At 35.8% G+C, this 20,046-nt stretch overlaps 2 protein-coding genes across 5 annotated transcripts in view; one reads left to right on the forward strand and one right to left on the reverse strand.

Moving 5' to 3' along the window:
* Positions 1 to 20,046, reverse strand: part of LOC134537906 (gastrula zinc finger protein XlCGF26.1-like) — a 138,513-nt gene that overhangs the window by 70,122 nt on the left and 48,345 nt on the right. The window lies entirely within an intron of this gene.
* On the forward strand, positions 14,537 to 17,915 carry LOC134537907 (uncharacterized). Of its 2 annotated transcripts, XM_063378853.1 has the most exons (3): positions 14,537 to 17,098; positions 17,187 to 17,579; positions 17,700 to 17,915. In XM_063378853.1, exons 1-3 carry the CDS (start codon positions 16,751 to 16,753, stop codon positions 17,910 to 17,912), a joined length of 954 nt encoding a protein of 317 aa, XP_063234923.1. In that variant the 5' UTR covers positions 14,537 to 16,750; the 3' UTR covers positions 17,913 to 17,915. The 2 variants fall into 2 exon arrangements, 1 of the variants encoding a protein (XP_063234923.1); XR_010076066.1 differs by lacking the exon at positions 17,700 to 17,915 and having other exon boundaries at positions 15,645 to 17,098; positions 17,187 to 17,273.

The following is a 20,046-nucleotide window of genomic DNA, read 5'->3' on the forward strand; positions in this document are numbered from 1 at the left end:
GTTGACACTACACAGTTTTTAATTAATGTTTTTAGGGAACTTAAATCAAATTACCTCGGCTAGATAGGTTCAAAAAGTTCATCGGCAGAGCTCAGAGCCTCTCTCTATAGTACCACTGAGTCTGTTAATTAAATGTGTAAATTCGTAAAATTTATGTCCAAGTATTATTTAAATCCTCTATAAAGTCAATTTAAATCATAAAATCAATGTTTATAATAAATTTCGGCGACGATGTGACGTAAAAACGGGAGTTTCGTGATTCGTGCATAAGATTAGGGCACAAAAATCTGGGCACTTTTATTACTCACGTTAATCACTCCTATGATATTTATCTTTTTAGATAAATCCTATTTAAATGTTCTGAACTCCCTAATGTTCATAATTATCATCCACTATCCGGGATGCCTGATGCTAGATAGCTAATTTTCAGGATTTAAAATCGCCGACATCACGAAGTTGCTGCTCATTCAGCTGGCCATTGTAGAACTCTCTTTCTTACTAGTTTCCTCAAAATAACCGGTAAGACTCACTTTTAAATGGTGGCCCGTGATTGGCCAAAAGGACCGTTTCAGTTACCTAATTTCTTACCGAAAACGTAAACTCCGAACGCAACAATTGCGCGGATAACAAAATTTCACTTAAAATTCAAATACATAAATATTAAAATTAATAATTTACATAATAAAATTACGGCGTTAATTTTACCGTTTACAGTTTTCAAGTCCATTAGTCCTTAGAGGGGTATCAACAATACCTCGTTCAAATAGTCCGGTAAAAATCCAAAGAATCACTTTTCCATAGACATACATAACCAAATATTGCCGTTTCTGAAAATAAATGATATTATACATAGAGCAAACAAAAATAAAATAAATCGTAAATAATAATAAATAATTAAACTGTCAAAACAAACATGTTGCAGTACAATACAATAGAACCTCGATTATCCATGACCCGAGCATTCGGTTAACCGGGTTCTCAAAAATAAAACATATTTGGGCCAGGGAGGGGGGAAGGAACCAAGCCCACAAAGAGTAATTCGTTAGGGAAGCGACAAGAAAGGAGTATAACTGAAAACTATGTATTAAAAGTAGAAACTAACTGATAAAGAAATGGAACAACTGCCCTTCTTCCTAGAATTGCTTCCCGTCCTTCGTGGAACTCGACACACACTCACTCTACAACCTCCCCAACCCTCACACACTTGCTCTGTATTAATTACGTACTTACAAAATTTTGCTGTATGTATAAACTAAATACATTTGAGTTTGACTATCCGTGATTTCCACTTATCTGTGCTGACCTTCCCCCCATTATCCCAGTTAATCAATGTTTACTGAACAATGATAAAAGTAAGTGACAATACAATTGTTTAGTTTTAATTAGTGTTAAAAAAAATTACATTATTTGATACAAATACCTCTAAGAAACTCATGACAAGAGTTAAATTCTAACATTCAATGATATGTAAGAGTCTATCTTATATACAAGGTCCACAATAGTCAGAAAACTCAATTTCGTTACTGAAGAAAATAATGATTATTTCCGCAGCTTATTAGTCTGTTTGTTGATGTTGAACACTGCCGCTTTTCATCCTCGATTAACTTTCACTTCTTTTCCTATACAGTAGAATACCGGTACAACGTACCTCATTATAAAGTATATTTCACTTTAACGTATTTTTTTTAAGTCCCCGCCAAAAATCGTATCTTCACCATGCAAAATGGTTTCAGTTTAAAGTATCATATTTTCACTATAACGTATAAATTCTACTCGTAGCGTGGCATTACTACACCAAAATTTACTTAAACTGGTAAATAAATTTCCAGCTAAATGATTAATGTTGTAGAACAAACATACACAAATACCACCACAACGTATTATCTAACCTCTAAACCCTGAAAACAAAGTTACAAACAGTTGCGCGCACTACCATAGATTATACCATACGTAGTATGCGACGTGAGCAACACAACACCATTCGATACATCGAAACATGGAATTTTGAGAGTAGTATTAATTATTTAGACAATAGTGTTATGCTACGCTAATATACTGTTTGACGTCTGTGCCGGGATATTTTATTGTTATTGTTGAGTTTATTTTCAGGTTACGTTATTTAGACACCGCATTGTATTTGTGCTGCAAAATGAGATAAATGGAGATAAAAAGAAACGAAAGCAATTCACGCTTAAGGAAAAAGTGGAAATACTCAGAGAACTAGACAAAGGAAAAAAGCAAGTCGCAGTTGCGAAGACATAATATGAGATAGAACATTTAGTTCAACAGAGCATCATTCAAGCTCAAAAACAAACTGAAATAACACATTTTTTAAAAGTAACTAAACTTAAATTATACATACACACCAATGTTTAAACTGAAGTCAGATGTTGGCTAAAAAATAATGTATCTTACAATATCGCTATTTTTGTATTTTTTAATTTTTTTTCTTCTCTTTGTAAAGATGATATGTATTGTTACGATCGCGCTTGGCTGCAGTGCTTGGCGTCGCCGCGCTCGTTCGGCCTGTCTGCGCCCCCTTCCACCTGCATCCTCTCCCTGGTATCTCGTGCCATACTATCTCGCGACATCCTGACTGTCGCGGCGCGCACCTGCCTCAGATCGAGTTACTTAAGGGAGGCCGCACTGCGGAATGGAGGGACTCAGACATGTTTATCGGTGTGTTTTGTGGGAACCCGATGCTTGTTGAGTTTATCGGCGTTCTTTGAGCAGCCGCCGCGTCCTTCGAGGACTCACGACGCGTTTCTGGGCATTTCGACGACGAAGGTCGCGCGATATCTCTGAGACATGCCCGATTGTTCTGGACGGGAACCCAAGGGCTATAAAAGGAGGTTGGGCCGACCTCAGAGTCAGTCTGAGTCAGTCAGTGAGTGGGGAGTTCTCCCGCTGCGGAGTTTCCGGGCGATAGTGCCGCGGGTGCGGCAGAGTGGCGAAGTCCTTGGACGAAGGTTCCAGGGCAGGGAGTGAGTGAGTTCAGTGGAGTCGGGAGTTTCCGGGCGATAGAGTCGCGGGCGCGGCGGAGTCCCGAGTGAAGTAGCGAGCGAGTCGTCGAGTGGGATCTCGGCGAAGGGTGTGACGGCGGCGGCGGAGTGCGGCGACGGAGTCCCGCGGCGGAGACCCACGAGGGGTGCTGCGACGAGAGTTGCGCCGGAAGTGCGGCCCAGCGAGGTGTGTGAAACGAGTGACTGGGGAATTGACATTTCTTTACGTGTAATTAATTATCTGCCAATTTAGAAGATTATTTGTAAGTGACAAGTAGTAGTAATAAATAAAACTGTGTGTGAAATAAAATCTATTAATTGGGTTATCCTTTACGAACCCCCTCGTGGTAAATCGTAACAGTATGTATGTTTCAGTACTAAGTACTTTCAGTACTAAGTACAAAAACTTGAGGTCCCTGTAAGTACTTAGTACTGAGATTCCACTGTAGCTCTCAAAACTCAGCAGCAGCAGCAAGTTGCTTTGCCTCCGAAAGTTAGTGTGTCTTTGTTAACTGAGTTTCTTGGTACACCTAGAATATGCATCTCTTACTGACTGAGGCATGGCTTTTTCAAGTTAAGTATCAATCCACTCCAGTAGGTTACATAGTCATAAATATGACGCTGTGCGAAGAATGTTTCTTTAATATTTTTCTACCTACATCTCTTTGTTTACAGAAAACCCACGTAATAAGGGTGCATTTCCGTGTGAGATAATTAGGAGAAGTTTAACTACTGGAACAAGGTTTTCATACTTTTTTTCCCATACATCAACTTCATCTAGAAGGCGTCCAGTCGAGTCTCTGATCGTGAATGTGTCTTCAGCTTGGAACGATTCAAGATCCTGCCCTCCCCAGTTTTAACGTAGTCCTTCAGCCTCGTAGCAATAGTATATATCCAAAGGATTTAACTATGAACTATCTTTAAATATTCATCCTCCGATGTTTTTTAGTAATGTAATACATCAGCTGATTAAATCCTTCAAAGCCGTAATGACCTAGTTTCTCATACTTTTATTTTATTATTGATAATATTCACATAATTAATTTTAATCTTTAAGTATTTGATAAAGAAAAGCATCCTTACTATAATTTTACTGGCTTTCATTTTGCTGTCTTGGTTATTATTTATGAAAGTGTGAATTTCAATATTTCATTACATTTAAATGTTCTTTTTAAAATTATAATTTATTGTATGTGTTTTATGGTGGTTTTAGACAGTGAATATTGTGTATATAGAGAAAGAAAAACGTGCAATGACACAATGGTGCAAAAAGATGATAATTTATTGCATCCTGTGTAAGAGAGAGACAGACAGCCCAGACCGTGGGAATATCTGACTGGGGAATCCCAGAATTCAGTGTTTGATTAAAAAGAGACAGAAGGTGTGGGAGAAGGACAGAGACACGTGACAGAACTGGGGGAAGGCCCGAGAGGTGGGGAATCACAAATCGTAGTAGTAAGAATGAAATGTTGTAGCCAATAATAAGGCAGTGCTTTGTGAGGTGCTGTGTTTCGTCAGTCGTTGTTCGAGGGTCGGGTCGAGTGGTCGTGCCGTCTCGGTGGCTCGGCCATGTGCCATGTTGGTCAGCTGATAAGAATACAAGTGGAAAATAATTTTGGACGTTTATTTTTTATTTGGTAATTTTTGTGAACCGTTAAAAGTCAGTAACAGTTAGTAACAGAGTTTTACGCCCCACTACTTGCAACTGTCGTCAGGACATTTGTATCCCAGTGTTTTATGTTTGTAGAAGGAACGATCGTCGTCTTAGCTGGCCACGATTGTGACTTGTTACAAGCTCTTCCACCACATGTGGTTGTGATCACAGAACCTTGGGCTCATGGTCAGCCCGTTCTATTGTGCTTCTGGCAGAAAAAGGATTTCCCTTATCAACAATTCTAGAGCAAATGTGAGTTGTTTGTAGGCACCAGCTTTCGTGTAGGTTTTCAACACTTTAAGCCTCAGGTCAAGGGATATTTTAAAGAAGAACTCTGCATAGGTTTCACTTCGAAATGTTGTAGAGCTATACAACAATATTTATGAAAGAGTAAAAAAGTCCTTTTTAGAGACATTCTTGGGTTTTTCCAGAGCTACCCTTGTACCGTAGTCAAGGTTGACTTTTTTAATGTCTTTAAGATGGATGAATGAATTGCTATCACTTTGTATTAAAACCTCTATCTTTGCTGCGCAGTACTATACCTTGTCGCACATACATACTTCTTAATAGGCTCTAGCCTGTAAGCACCGCGAAGAAATACTTAGTATTTAACACGGGCTACTACAACTCAAGTGATAATCTCACCAGTTTATAAGTGTTTACTTTAACAAGTAGCCAAAACTAAGCCATATGCTTAGACAAACCAAAATTTTTAGCATGGAAACTATAGTTTCAATCAGTATCAAAATACTTAAAATCGCAAGATGGCGAGGCATTAACAAAGGAAATCTTTGCACTGCAACCATTTTGGTCGTACAGTTAAAACTACACTGCATTTTCACTATGTAATTGCAGAAGAGTGAGAGCCTACAGAGAACATAATCTTAAATGTTTTGATTCATTTAAGCTATCCATTCATTAAGAGTTAAAGAAACAGGAGGATTTTTCATACCAAATTTTAATACTAATAATGTTTATTGGGTGTTGTAAACTTATACTTTAACAGAAAAAAAAAGCAAAATTCCTAACACTGTTTTACAGAATCGTGTTTTTAAAGACATTTAAAAATTTAAAAGTACTTAATGAATTAATCTTGCTAGTACATACAATGCCTTACATAAGTTTATGAAAACAAGGTTAATTAATATTAAAATACCATAGTTTTGGATTTTTTAAATTATAATTTCATGAATATTTTGTGATCAATGCAGACTGAGACATCTATCTATCCAAAAAGCATTGCGATACAACATTTAGTTCTCAAAATACAATATTAGTTGTACATGCTATTTATTAATAAACATGCAAATACACTTAATTTCCCTCCCCCCAACCCATATTTTTGACAATGTACAAAAAAAATTTCTTATGTAAACGATTTTTTTAATGTTTTTATTTTCTCTAATGATTTTACACATCTAACAATTACTGGGGAAAAATTAAAACTGAAATTAACTGAATGTTTAAACATTAAAAAAAAAATTGATAGTTAAAAATGTAGGTTTTTATAATTAGCACCGTAAACTTAAAAACATTGTATCTTGAAAACTAAATGTTGTATAGCAATGCTTTTAGGGTTTGATAAGATGTCTCATGATCTGCGCTGTTCACCAAATATTCATGAAATTATAATTAAAAAAATGAAAAACTAGGGTAATTTCATATTAAATAAGCTTATGGTCTTAAACTTCGTTAGGCACTGTACATAATTTTGGGTCTACAATTTTTCTTTTTATTTACAAGCAGTTGTAATATTCTATCGTGTGATTGAACTGATATTAAATAAAAGTAAATATGTGGGATCTATGTAACATTGGTTCATTGATAATAATTAGGTCTCAAAAGAAAATCATCTAATTAAATAATCAATGTAATGGTATTTATTATATTTATTCTCAATTAATCTTAGAGTAAATTTATGACAACTTTTAATTAATAATCCATTAAGTAGATATATTATAGCAAATAGGAAATAATTATTTTAAATCAAATTACATGCAAATTTACCTATCTCGATGACCCATTGATACTGATGAATTATTCATAATTTAATTGTAAGTAAGTGAGACTCTAAAATGATTAATATTTTTAATTTTTGAAGAAATATGCTCCGGCTTAGTTCAGGGGAGGGACAAAGGAGACATCGTTCTCCCAAGACTTCTGGTCTCGTCCTCGACCTCATAAGGATACTCGTACCGTCTTGCTGCAGAACAAAAAAACTAACTACGACCCAGGAGGAATACTAATGAAGACCACTCTTCTGGACATCTTTCAGGATGGGCTGAAAAGTCTGTATATTGGTTGTATCTCACCAGCGTCGACAGGAATCGCTGCATGCAGAAGATCGGTCGTCTTGAAGCACACAAATGCAGATTACGATTCCCTATAGCCCGTTTGGAGTAAAGTAGGACTGCCTTTACTGAATACTGACAGAAAAACTAGCTAAATATGCAATTGCAGCGTCTCTTCTGGTACTCTGCGCACAAATCCCGCATCCAGGAACTGCAGAAAGCACGGAGGAATTCCGCTCACTTAGCCGATACAAATTTCCAGTCTCTCCTTTTTTTATCACTCTCAAACAAAAAAAAATGTCCGCCCCAGCGAAACATTCCAACTAGGAGGAATAAATCAACAAACTCTTTCTTTACCTGACGATAATGCAAAGTTAAAGACTCTAACTAATAGCGCCCATATACTGAATCGGTCATAGACAGAACAATATATATGAATTAATTTTGATGAAGAAGAATAACATAACAAGTATCGCTGACACCTAGTTACTAGTGGCGTATTTCTGGGTCATCGCACTCAGTATTACCATGCATTAAAGACAAAATTTATACATATTCTTAGTTATATAACAAAATATACATGAAGCTAAAACATGATGATAATAATAATAATAATAATAATAATAATAATAATAATAATAATAATAATAACAAACATGTAAACATGCTTCAATGGTTACACAGTGGCAGTTGGTTATCTTACAAAATGTTTCCCTATACCGTTCTAATTTTATGTATGGTACAGAAGAGTATGTTATGTTTGAACACATACTCAAGCACTCTATAGAGTTTTTTAAACCCAACAAAATATTTAAGTGATCTTTGACTTTGTCTTGGATGAAGACTAAGATCTTTGCATTTGACTTTGATTTGACCTGTACATAAACAAACATTTTAACAAAAAAAAAAACTGACTTCAAAATAAACAATTCCTACACAAAATAATATGCACTAAAAAGTAAAAAAATAATTGTGTATTCTTCTACAACTTAATAATCAAATTACTTTTTCTACTCATCAATATGTATGTACGATCTATGTGTTTACCACGCAAGAAGGTAGGTAGGTACCAACCCACTTCAAATATAACTCAACACATACCTATGAATAACAAACAATGATCAAAATGTTTTATAAAGTTCTTATTGATTATTAAGTTGTAGAAGAATACACAATTATTTTTTTACTTTTTAGTGCATATTATTTTGTGTAGGAATTGTTTATTTTGAAGTCGGTTTTTTTTTGTTAAAATGTTTGTTTATCACTTGTGACAGTTCCCTCAAAAACGTAACAGCGTGTGCAGGTAGTTATTGTACCTAAATTAATTAGTTCTTCAGGTAATAAGGTACTATACAAACTTGCTGGTAATTTGAAACGCTGTTTTGGATATAGAGTTTTTTTGCAAACGGCACATGGTAAATCAGCGAAAATATTAATAGCCTCTTCAAAAGCTTGTTCATTTGTTATATCCCTACAAACATTAGTGACTTGTCGCATTCTACTAAGTCGAAGTGAACGAGTTTCAGGTGTTTCGTTTGATAAGCGCTCGTAAATCAATCCGAGTCGGTGGGCACGTTGCTCCTCCGTCTCATTAGATAGACGATTGTGGATTAAGCCGAGTCGGTGGGCATGTTGTAGAAGAATACGCAAATTTTCATCATACTTGGCTGACACCGACTCCAAAAATAACAATAATTGTAACTACATTATATTATCGTAATAATTTGATTGACTTTTAAGTAGTCTAATATTTTTCATTTCATTTTACTTAGGAGAACTCTATAAAACATTTTGATCATTGTTTGTTATTCATAGGTATGTGTTGAGTTATATTTGAAGTGGGTTGGTACCTACCTACCTTCTTGCGTGGTAAACACATAGATTGTACATACATATTGATGAGTATAAAAAGTAATTTGATTATTAAGTTGTAGAAGAATACACATTCGACTGTATGTTTTTTTTTTTTTTTTTTATGTTTGTTACCTCAGTACGTTCGACTGGGTGAACCGAATTTGATGATTCTTTTTTCATTTGAAAGCTGGTGCTTCCCGTGTGGTCCCATTTAAATTTGGTCCAGTTCTGACAATGGCATCCATGAGAAAACCATATAAGTCTTAAATTTTCATTAAATGTGTGCGCGACAAAAGGACGAATAACTCAATATCACGCCAACCAATTTCGATAATTTTTTTTTTATTGGAAAAGACGTACTTCAAGGGTATTTTAATGAGAGTTTGGTTAGGTTCTGATCATGGGATCCATGACAAAGTAACGGAACTCTTCAATTCTTAGGAGCCTGCCATGGCGCTAATTAGCAATAGCAACATTTTTTTTTACGTTTGTTATTTTAATTTCATTTAATTGTACTTCTGCAGGCATCATATTATTCCAATATGCAGTTGCTGGAATTTTCCTTTTTCTAATATTATTGTAACAGCGTGTGCAGGTAGTTATTGTACCTAAATTAATTAGTTCTTCAGGTAATAAGGTACTATACAAACTTGTTGGTAATTTGGAACGCTGTTTTGAATATAGAGTTTTTTTGCAAACGGCACATGGTAAATCAGCGAAAATATTAATAGCCTCTTCAAAAGCTTGTTCATTTGTTATATCCCTACAAACATTAGTGACTTGTCGCATTCTACTAAGTCGAAGTGAACGAGTTTCAGGTATTTCGTTTGATAAGCGCTCGTAAATCAATCCGAGTCGGTGGGCACGTTGCTCCTCCGTCTCATTAGATAGACGATTGTGGATTAAGCCGAGTCGGTGGGCATGTTGCTCCTCCGTCTCTTGGGATAGGCGATCGTGAATTAAGCCGAGACGGTGGGTACGTTGTTCCTCCGTCTCTTGGGATAGGCGATCGTGGATCAAGCTGATACGTTTTGCTCGTTGCCCCTCCGTCTCGTTAGATAGACGATCGTTGATCAAGCCGAGACGATGACTACGTTTTTCTATATTTTCCCTGTTCAAAACTTTTTCTGTGTAAAGCCGCATTTTCGAAAGTCTATTTTTGCGTTGTTCACATGTCTCTTTTGAGATTGTCCTCGATTTAGATTTCCTTTGTTTAGATAGGCGTTTCTCCCTGACTTCGTTTGTTTCCTTTAAACGGCGCTTTCTCATTTGATCAGCACGTTTAGTAGGTCTACCCATATTCAGACAAATTAGTTCGTGTACTTCAGAGTCCCTAAAAGTGAAAAAAATAAACAAACATTTTAACAAAAAAAAAACGACTTCAAAATAAACAATTCCTACACAAAATAATATGCAATAAAAAGTAAAAAAATAATTGTGTATTCTTCTACAACTTAATAATCAAATTACTTTTTCTACTCATCAATATGTATGTACGATCTATGTGTTTACCACGCAAGAAGGTAGGTAGGTACCAACCCACTTCAAATATAACTCAACACATACCTATGAATAACAAACAATGATCAAAATGTTTTATAGAGTTCTCCTAAGTAAAATTAAATGAAAAATATTAGACTACTTAAAAGTCAATCAAATTATTACGATAATATAATGTAGTTAGAATTATTGTTATTTTTGGAGTCGGTGTCAGCCAAGTATGCTAGTTTATTTGTTTTAATATACAACGGCAGCGAAAAGTAGGAACAGATTCTTTGCACAAACCTTGATGACGTAACGTCAGTTGACAAAGCACACAAAACTAATCAACTATTTTTTCCCCCAAATCAAAATCATAAATGTTTAGATACTCGTGAGTATTTGTGTAAAACTCATGGAGGTAATAGTCTAGACTCTTACCTTCATGGTAAAACTACGTGATTTTATATGTTTCACAGTGGCAAAACACTTTTCTACATCGCAACTGCTATCAAGAAATGAGAATGGTTATGCTTAGCTTCGTAAAGCAAGTCTAGTATTTCTTATATCTTTGGGAAAAAATGTTGGATTGCGCATGTGTTTTGGTTTCGCCTATGTACAAACAGTGGTTTTAGGTTAAGTGTCTATGGTTAAGTGTTCGATGGTGACTACAATAACGTTGTAAAACTATTTACGTATTTTGAAAACGTATAGGCTACCATTGAAGATATTGGTATATCCATGAATGCATATAATATCTAAGGTAATTCATTTATGTTTTTGTTATCACAATTACATATGTGTGCAAACGATTATTATAATTGACTACACACAACAGCTGACGCTACGCTTAAAGGATGTTATGGATTTAAATAGTACGGAAACTCTGCATAAATGTACGAATTCATAACATATATTGTTATGAAAACAGTTTGAGCTTGGTTATGAACCGTTTCAGATTCGTTTCTCGTTCAATATCAACACCGTTCTTCTTACGGTATATCATTATGTTTAATATTGGCTATATTTTCAGGTCGCTGTTTGCTACATTATGTCTCAGCATAATGTCTAATTGAAGTTCGTTTGTTTGGTTTAATTAGGTATTGTTATTTATGACGTTTCAAAGTCGTAGATACTTTTAAATTATATTGTCGTATAATAGTTAATTTGTAAATGGGTTTAATTAGGTATTTATATTGTCACAGTACTCACAGTATGTATAATAGTCAAATTTGTACAAAAAATTGGTTGTAGGTAAGGTCGGTTTACGGACGATAATTTTACGTGATAACGTGTTAACGTCTAAAAAAATTTTTGATGAAAATTTGCGTATTCTTCTACAACTTAATAATGAACGAGAGATAGATGCGTCACAAGCCCTCTCTGTATATAGTTTGTTTAGCCCTCTCCCTTGCACGCTCGGACATTTCGGAACGTGGCACATTTTCGTGCGTGCAGCCGGCGTTCATCGATTTATAAGACGTTATCACATCAAAAAATATTTCTTAAAATATTATCTTATTGTTATTGTTAGGTATATTGTAGTGTTTCCTTGGCTGACACCGACTCCAAAAATAACAATAATTGTAACTACATTATATTATCGTAATAATTTGATTGACTTTTAAGTAGTCTAATATTTTTCATTTTATTTTACTTAGGAGAACTCTATAAAACATTTTGATCATTGTTTGTTATTCATAGGTATGTGTTGAGTTATATTTGAAGTGGGTTGGTACCTACCTACCTTCTTGCGTGGTAAACACATAGATCGTACATACATATTGATGAGTAGAAAAAGTAATTTGATTATTAAGTTGTAGAAGAATACACAATTATTTTTTTACTTTTTATTGCATATTATTTTGTGTAGGAATTGTTTATTTTAAAGTCGGTTTTTTTTGTTAAAATGTTTGTTTATTTTTTTCACTTTTAGGGACTCTGAAGTACACGAACTAATTTGTCTGAATATGGGTAGACCTACTAAATGTGCTGATCAAATGAGAAAGCGCCGTTTAAAGGAAACAAACGAAGTCAGGGAGAAACGCCTATCTAAACAAAGGAAATCTACATCGAGGACAATCTCAAAAGAGACATGTGAAGAACGCAAAAATAGACTTTCGAAAATGCGGCTTTACACAGAAAAAGTTTTGAACAGGGAAAATATAGAAAAACGTAGTCATCGTCTCGGCTTGATCAACGATCGTCTATCTAATGAGACGGAGGGGCAACGAGCAAAACGTATCAGCTTGATCCACGATCGCCTATCCCAAGAGACGGAGGAACAACGTACCCACCGTCTCAGCTTGATTCACGATCGCCTATCCCAAGGGACGGAGGAGCAACGTGCCCACCGACTCGGATTGATTTACGAGCGCTTATCAAACGAAACACCTGAAACTCGTTCACTTCGACTTAGTAGAATGCGACAAGTCACTAATGTTTGTAGGGATATAACAAATGAACAAGCTTTTGAAGAGGCTATTAATATTTTCGCTGATTTACCATGTGCCGTTTGCAAAAAAACTCTATATCCAAAACAGCGTTCCAAATTACCAGCAAGTTTGTATAGTACCTTATTACCTGAAGAACTAATTAATTTAGGTACAATAACTACCTGCACACGCTGTTACAATAATATTAGAAAAAGGAAAATTCCAGCAACTGCATATTGGAATAATATGATGCCTGCAGAAGTACAATTAAATGAAATTAAAATAACAAACTTAAAAGAACTGGACCAAATTTAATTGGGACCACACGGGAAGCACCAGCTTTCAAATGAAAAAAGATACAATAAAATCGGTTCACCCAGTCGAACGTACTGAGGTAACAAACATAAAAAAAAAAAAAAAAAACATACAGTCGAATTGATAACCTCCTCTTTTTTTTGAAGTCGGTTAAAAATGGTTTCTCACACCCCATCATCTTGTGACTGTTACCTCGCAACAATACATCATTCACGACTGAGTGATTGTTGCCTGCAGACGTGTCTGTGCATGCATGCTTTGATTACACGTGATATTCTATTCTAGTATTTATCGTGTTAGTATGGATGTCAGTCATTTAACTCTTCACTTTCTGACCAACCAGAATTTTTTGGATTCATAATGCCTCATTACGATAATGAAATTACATTAGATAGGTATTCTACACGATGGCTCCATGAACATCTTCGATTTATCACCTAAAAAGATGGGATAGATAAAATGGGAATACAACACAAAATGATAATGGATATCAATAAAGTATCATGGTCAAAATATTAAGCACAAAAATAGACAAATTAATAAGAAAAAAAAAGTTTCAAGTTGATGTTAATTGATTCTATATCTGAAATGTCAGAGATAAAGAAAGAATTAAAATTATCAAACAAAATCTGTGCACAAAAATGAACTGTAATGTTGTGATAAATCCTACAGTCAAGTTCTCATACAATCTTCAAGCAACAAAAAAGCATAACGCCTAGCTACCCCGGGCGACAGAAGATCGACCACTGACCCACTTGCGACGCAGCGGGAAGTGATGGAGTGGGGATCATGCAATATCAACATAAGTCAACACAAACAGATTGTCGAAAAGCAAGGTTTCACGACAGTGCAACACAAGCGTAAGTCAAAACCCAACGGTAACCAGAATCCGTCAACAAGCATTAACGAACGTAAGAAAACCCAGATGCAAGTAGGTACATGGAATATATTTACATTAAAAACCCTTGTCAAACCTGTGATAAAAAAAAGAGCAATATTTGTAACTCTTTTTGAAACATTCATCCAAGAGCAGGAGATTGTAAATTACATCACAAATGAACTGAACCTTTCTCAAGTTAAGATAGCCAAACTTGTACCACATTCAACATATACGCATCGTTTCACATTTCTGTATTAGAAGACAATTTTAACAGAATAAACAACACTGTCTTCTGATCCAGGAGTTGTATAATTAGCCCCTTTTATGGGAAATTACATCAGAGCAAATTGTCAGCAATAACTTACCTATTGATACTACTATCAGCCAGAAGCCCTCTGTTGATAACACCACCATACATTACATAACAAGGTAGCCAAAGGAGCAACGCAAGATTAACATGGATGCCTAAACTCTACAAGTGGGAAATATGTTAACAAAATGTTAGAGAATTGAAAACTAAATCTACAGAAATTTTAGAAAATTTAGTCAACACGGTGTACCGATTGTAGCATTGCAAAATGGGTCATAAGAATATTAAGAATAAATTTGAGGTGAAGGATATTTTTTTTTTGTTGATATAGAAAACAGTTCAGATATGTTAAGAATTGTTATTAATTACTTTGGTTAAATTTCATGGAAAGCCTTAAAATACTTATTTCCTTGAGATACTTAATTATAAATTTGAGGGTTAACTCTAGTTCATAATAATTAATGTTGATATTTGATAATTAATGTCAGTAATTAAAGCAGTATAGATTATAATTTTACAGGACATCATGTTTAAACAAAAGTTTTTATATGAATTTCAACTTTGTTTACTAAATTTTTAACATTGTATTTGAATTTTTTGGGTAATTTTATATTCTATTGGATACTGCTAGTGTAATATTTTGAGAATAGTCTGGAAGGTACAGAAGGAAGAACGGACAGGCGCGACACTCTGGCGCCAGAAAGCTATTTTTCACTTTGTAAATGTGTGTTTGGGATTTACGCGTCACGTTGTACGCACAGCTGTAGCGACCGTCTGGAAGGGTCTCTGGAGGCTACCACTAGCCAGCCAATCAGGGCGAGTCCTGGCGTGATGTGATGCGCTCGGCCGAAATTCCTTATTTGGGCATGTTGATGAATGCTGTACTGTGATTGGTCGGTTGGCCCACGGGGTTGCTTCCCTTGTCTTCACCTTTACAAGGGAAGGTAATCTCGTCGACCAAGCAGGGTTGCCAGACGTACGACTATAGTCGTACATGTACGACTATTTCGTAGTTCGGTACGACGTACGTCTGAACATAGGGTCGTACACCTATTTGTACGACTATTTTGAAATTTTGGTGGTTAAGATGTTATGGTTAAATATTTTGGTCTCATAAACACAATATATGCAGTTCTAAAGAAGCCAAAATCGAAAATTGTAATGAAATCGATCTGAATGTTAATCCAATTCAAGAAACAATCGATAGCTTCATTATAATAGTTGAGAGGAATGACAACAGAATGCACATAAATCAATATCATATTGGATACATTATTAAAATATGTGTGATATTCTGTAAGTACCTATCATCTTTGGAACAGTACGAACAATTTAAGAATTTAACAGTTGTTTACATTGTTTGGTAAATATGAGTGACGCAGAAGATGGGCTAAGTTCGCCACCAAAAAGGTGTGTATTCAGCAAAATGCAGGTAAACACAGGGCTCAAAAATTTAGAAAAGAGTGGTTGTCTGAAACAGAATTTAAAGAGTGGCTGTTACCTGTACATGGAGACGAATACAAGGCTAAGTGTAAATTTTGTGGGATAACACTTGTTACCGAAATAAGTAACTTAAAGCGGCATGCAACCGGTGGGAAACATACAGCACTTAGAATGTCTGCTACTGTTAGACAAACATCGATTTCTAGATTTATTGCAGCACCTAAAGTTGATTTAGACAAAGAAGTTGCATCTGCTGAAATAAAACTTTCGGCATTCATTGCGGAGCACAATGTTGCTTTTTCTGTTGCAGACCATCTCACAGCTGTCATAAAAGGTATCTTTTCTGACCATAAAATTGCACAGAAATTGACTCTTAAACGAACAAAAACATGCAGTATTGTAAATAATGTAATAGCTGCCGATCATAAGGAGAAGTTGGCGAATAAATTAAAGAACACCAAATTCAGCATCCTTACAGATGAATCAACAGACATAGGGACAATAAAAATGTCGTGCATAGTGGTAAGGTACCATGATTTCCAGTCTGGAAGGATAGAGAGCAAATTCTGGGAACTAAGAGAAATTTTTGACTCTTCAAATAAAGTTGTGTGCGCCAGTGCAGAAAACCTGTTTCGTGGCTTGGTTGCTTCAATCACAGAGTTTGGAATTCCGTTGGAAAATGTGATCGGATTTGGAGCAGATGGATGTAATGTGATGATGGGTGAACATAATTCAGTATCATCTCGTCTCAAAGAAGCTTGTCCTGGGATCGTGGTGGTTAAGTGCATTTGTCATTCGGCACATCTGTGTGCTAGTGAAGCATGTAAAGTGCTTCCTCGGTCTTGTGAAGATATGGCTCGTGAAATATACAATTTCTTGAAGAGCAGTGCTAAACGACAGAGTGAGCTGAAAGAGTTTCAAACATTTCTTGACATGGAACCTTTGAAAATGCTTCATCCCTCGCAGACCAGGTGGTTGTCTTTGGTGGCAGTTGTTCAACGCATTTTGGAGCAGTGGGATGCTTTGAAATTGTATTTTACAGACTGTTGGTTGTCACAGAGACTCTTAAGTGCAGAAAACATCTTCAATGCACTTCACGATCCTTTTTTTGAAACTGTATTTCATGTTCCTTTCATGGGTTCTTCCGAAATTCACAAAATTCAACGAATTTTTCCAGACGAAGAATGTTGTTATTACAGAACTACATACCCAATTAAGAGATCTCTATACTGACATTCTCCTTAGTTTCATGAAAAGGGACTATGTCATGAAAACACCACTCGAGGAAGTCGATCCTGCCCTGGAGAAGTATCATCTTCCAGACACTGAGATGTATTTAGGAGTTAAAGTCCTGCAGCACATTGATAAACCAGAAATCACTTCCAAGCCCGATATTCGCTGTCATTTCTTTCACAGGTGTAGAACTTTCCTCACGGTGAGTTGAATCACTTGCAAGCCTCATTGTTATTTAATTTTAATTTTTGTAACTGAAATAATGATAAATGTTTGTCATAATTTTTCAGGTTGCTGCGCAAGAAATAAGAAAAAGATATAATATGAATGATCCGGTTCTGTCGAAACTTAGCTACCTGCAACCTAAAGCAGCTCTTTCACCAGTATTCAGGGTTAACTGCCCTTACCTTCTTCCACTAGTAAAAGTAGTCCCAAGAATTGTTTCTTGTGATGATGATGCAAGTTTACAGTGTCTTGATGATCAGTGGAGGGAGCTTCCATTTTCAAGGGCAAGGCTTCCAGAAGATATTGATGATGTAAACAGTCCTGACATTTTCTGGAATATGCTTCTGAAACCAAGCTGTGACACACAAGAAGCTCATTTCAAAGAATTGGCTACATTTGCACTTCATGTGCTTAGTCTCCCGCACTCTAATGCAGACTGTGAAAGAGTCTTCAGTCAGGTATGAAAATATATGCATCATAAATAACTATTTTGTTACCTACTGTTCTTATTTTAAAATTTGAGTTTTTGTTAACTGCAATATTGTTAGAAAAATATAGCATGTGTATTTACTTTACAGGTAAATCTAGTGAAAACCAAAGTACGAAATCGCCTCCTTCCAAAAACAGTGAACGGAGCTTTGCTTGCTTCCGAGTGTGTGAAGGAAAGTGGTACCTGTGCATTGTTTCGCCCTACAGCTGAAATGTTATCGCGCATGACATCAGCAAACTTGTATGCATCCAGTGCACCAGAAAACGATATTGTGGATATTCTCTTCGAAAAGGATGACTGAGTTGTTAAGAAAATTGTTTTTTTTTTTTTTTTTTTTTTTTAAACTTAACATGTGTTAATTTTGGTGTAGTTTTTTTCCTTAGTGTAATTGTTTCCATCTAATTTTTTTCCTTCACGATTGTGTCATGCCAATAAAATACTACCAAAATGAATAGCAAAAAAATCGCCGGATAAAATAAAAGTTGGTACTCATTAACGTTTTATTTTAAAAATTATAGTATGTACGACTATTTGCTCCAATGTACGACTATTTCTAGTCTTCGGTACGACTTTTGGAATGTTGCAATCTGGCAACACTGCGACCAAGTCACTTGTTGCTCGATCGTCGCCGAACTCGGTCGCGTCGTCGGCAAGTCACGAAACAAATGAAAAATTATTAAGGGATAATTTAACGCCTAGGGGCTGGGGCCACGCCGTAGTTTTTTTAACCTAATTTCATTTTTTTTTCGGACTATGTATTAGAAATTTAGGCCCTAGGCGTCAGCATCGGCCCGACTCGTGTGATTTCGGTCCGCGATCAACGGTACCTTGAGTTAGGTAATTAACCAAGGGACATTACTAAGTTTTTTTTTTTTCTTCTTTGGCGAGTGACAAGACTCCTCGACCATCAACGGCAATATGTATGGTGCTGTGGTATGTATTTGGACCTCATCCTATCAAAATTCAAAGATATTGTTAAAATTCGTATAAGAAAAGACAAAAACTGTACAAGTAACGAAGTTTTTCTAATTAAATTCATTTGTAAAATTGTGTATTGAAGCCATGTAACGATGAGAAAAAACATTTTTTTAAAGAAATAAACAAAGATAATTTAATAAACTCTTTTATTTCCAAATGAAGCAGAACCTCAGGAACATTGTTTTGTATTGTTATGTTTCTATGTGTGGTTAGCCGGGCAAAAACATACAACGTAACAACATGGCTGCCCTGTCGTGGGGCACGAATTTAGACACTGCCTGATGATAAAATAAACATTCGGAAAAACAGTAAAAACTTATCAAGTAAAAACCAATCATGGCTAAATTAACTGTGGTAATACCTTTTGGAACATCGGCAAAATTATAACTTGTGAACGAGTGATTCGAGAGTGGATCGTGTGATCTTCGCGTCGTACTTGTAAACATCAACAAACGAAAACGAGCGTGAGAAGCCAGCATTCACCGTATAAGAACATCGCGGGACATCGTGGGAAAGGAATGCGACGAGAACTACATTTTAGGACATCGTAGAACAGCGCTTCACAGAACATCGTGGGACACGATTCCAGCAACATCGTGGGACACGATTCCAGCAACATAGATCATCTCGGTACTTCGCGGGACAACGAGGGAGGAATCGGTACTTCGCGGGACAACGAGGGATGAATCGCCGGAAACAGCAAGTCTAAATTGGACAGAAACTTACATTCTTATGGTCTAAATTTTGTATTTGTGGTTATCATTGTTTAAAGTTTTTTTTTTAATGTGTTTTTAAAGGGTTGTTTACGTTTTCTGGTCATTTATAATAGTAAAACCAAAAGAAAAATGAGTACAGACAGTCAGGATGACCTTGCGGGTTTTCCTGAAACTTCAGGAATGTCCGATCCTAATTTGAATATTGAATTAGTGCAGGAGCAGTCGGAAAACATGGAACAGCCTGCAAATGGTAGTCCAGTAGAGGTTATGGGGGGGTCAGGTATGTCTAATCAAATGTTAGAAAAATTAATGATAATGATGGATAACATGTCACAAAGGATGCATAACATGTCACAAGGTCAGACTGAATTCAGGTATATAATGGAACAAAAATTAGATGCCACTAAACAGGAACTTACACAAGAAATTATACAAGTAAGACAAGAACTAACAAATACAGTTGAAAGCCGATTTAATGCACTTAAGAATGATCTTAATGAACAAATATCTTCCTGTGTCTGTAAAGTAAATGATTGTGAAGTGCAGATTGAGGAGGTACAGTCTAGGTTAAACACATGTGAAAAAACAGTGAATCAAGTTCAGGAAAATTTGATACAAACAGGTAAAACAGTTCAGGAGCATCGTAAAAAAATTTCGGAGTTGGTACAACATGGTGAGGGTGTACAAAACAGAATTGTCGAAAATCAAGATGGTGTCACAGATTTACAGTTGAAAGTGGTT

The sequence above is a fragment of the Bacillus rossius genome, chromosome 12 (assembly GCF_032445375.1).
Source record: "Bacillus rossius redtenbacheri isolate Brsri chromosome 12, Brsri_v3, whole genome shotgun sequence".
In the NCBI taxonomy this organism is placed as follows: Eukaryota; Metazoa; Arthropoda; class Insecta; order Phasmatodea; family Bacillidae; genus Bacillus; species Bacillus rossius.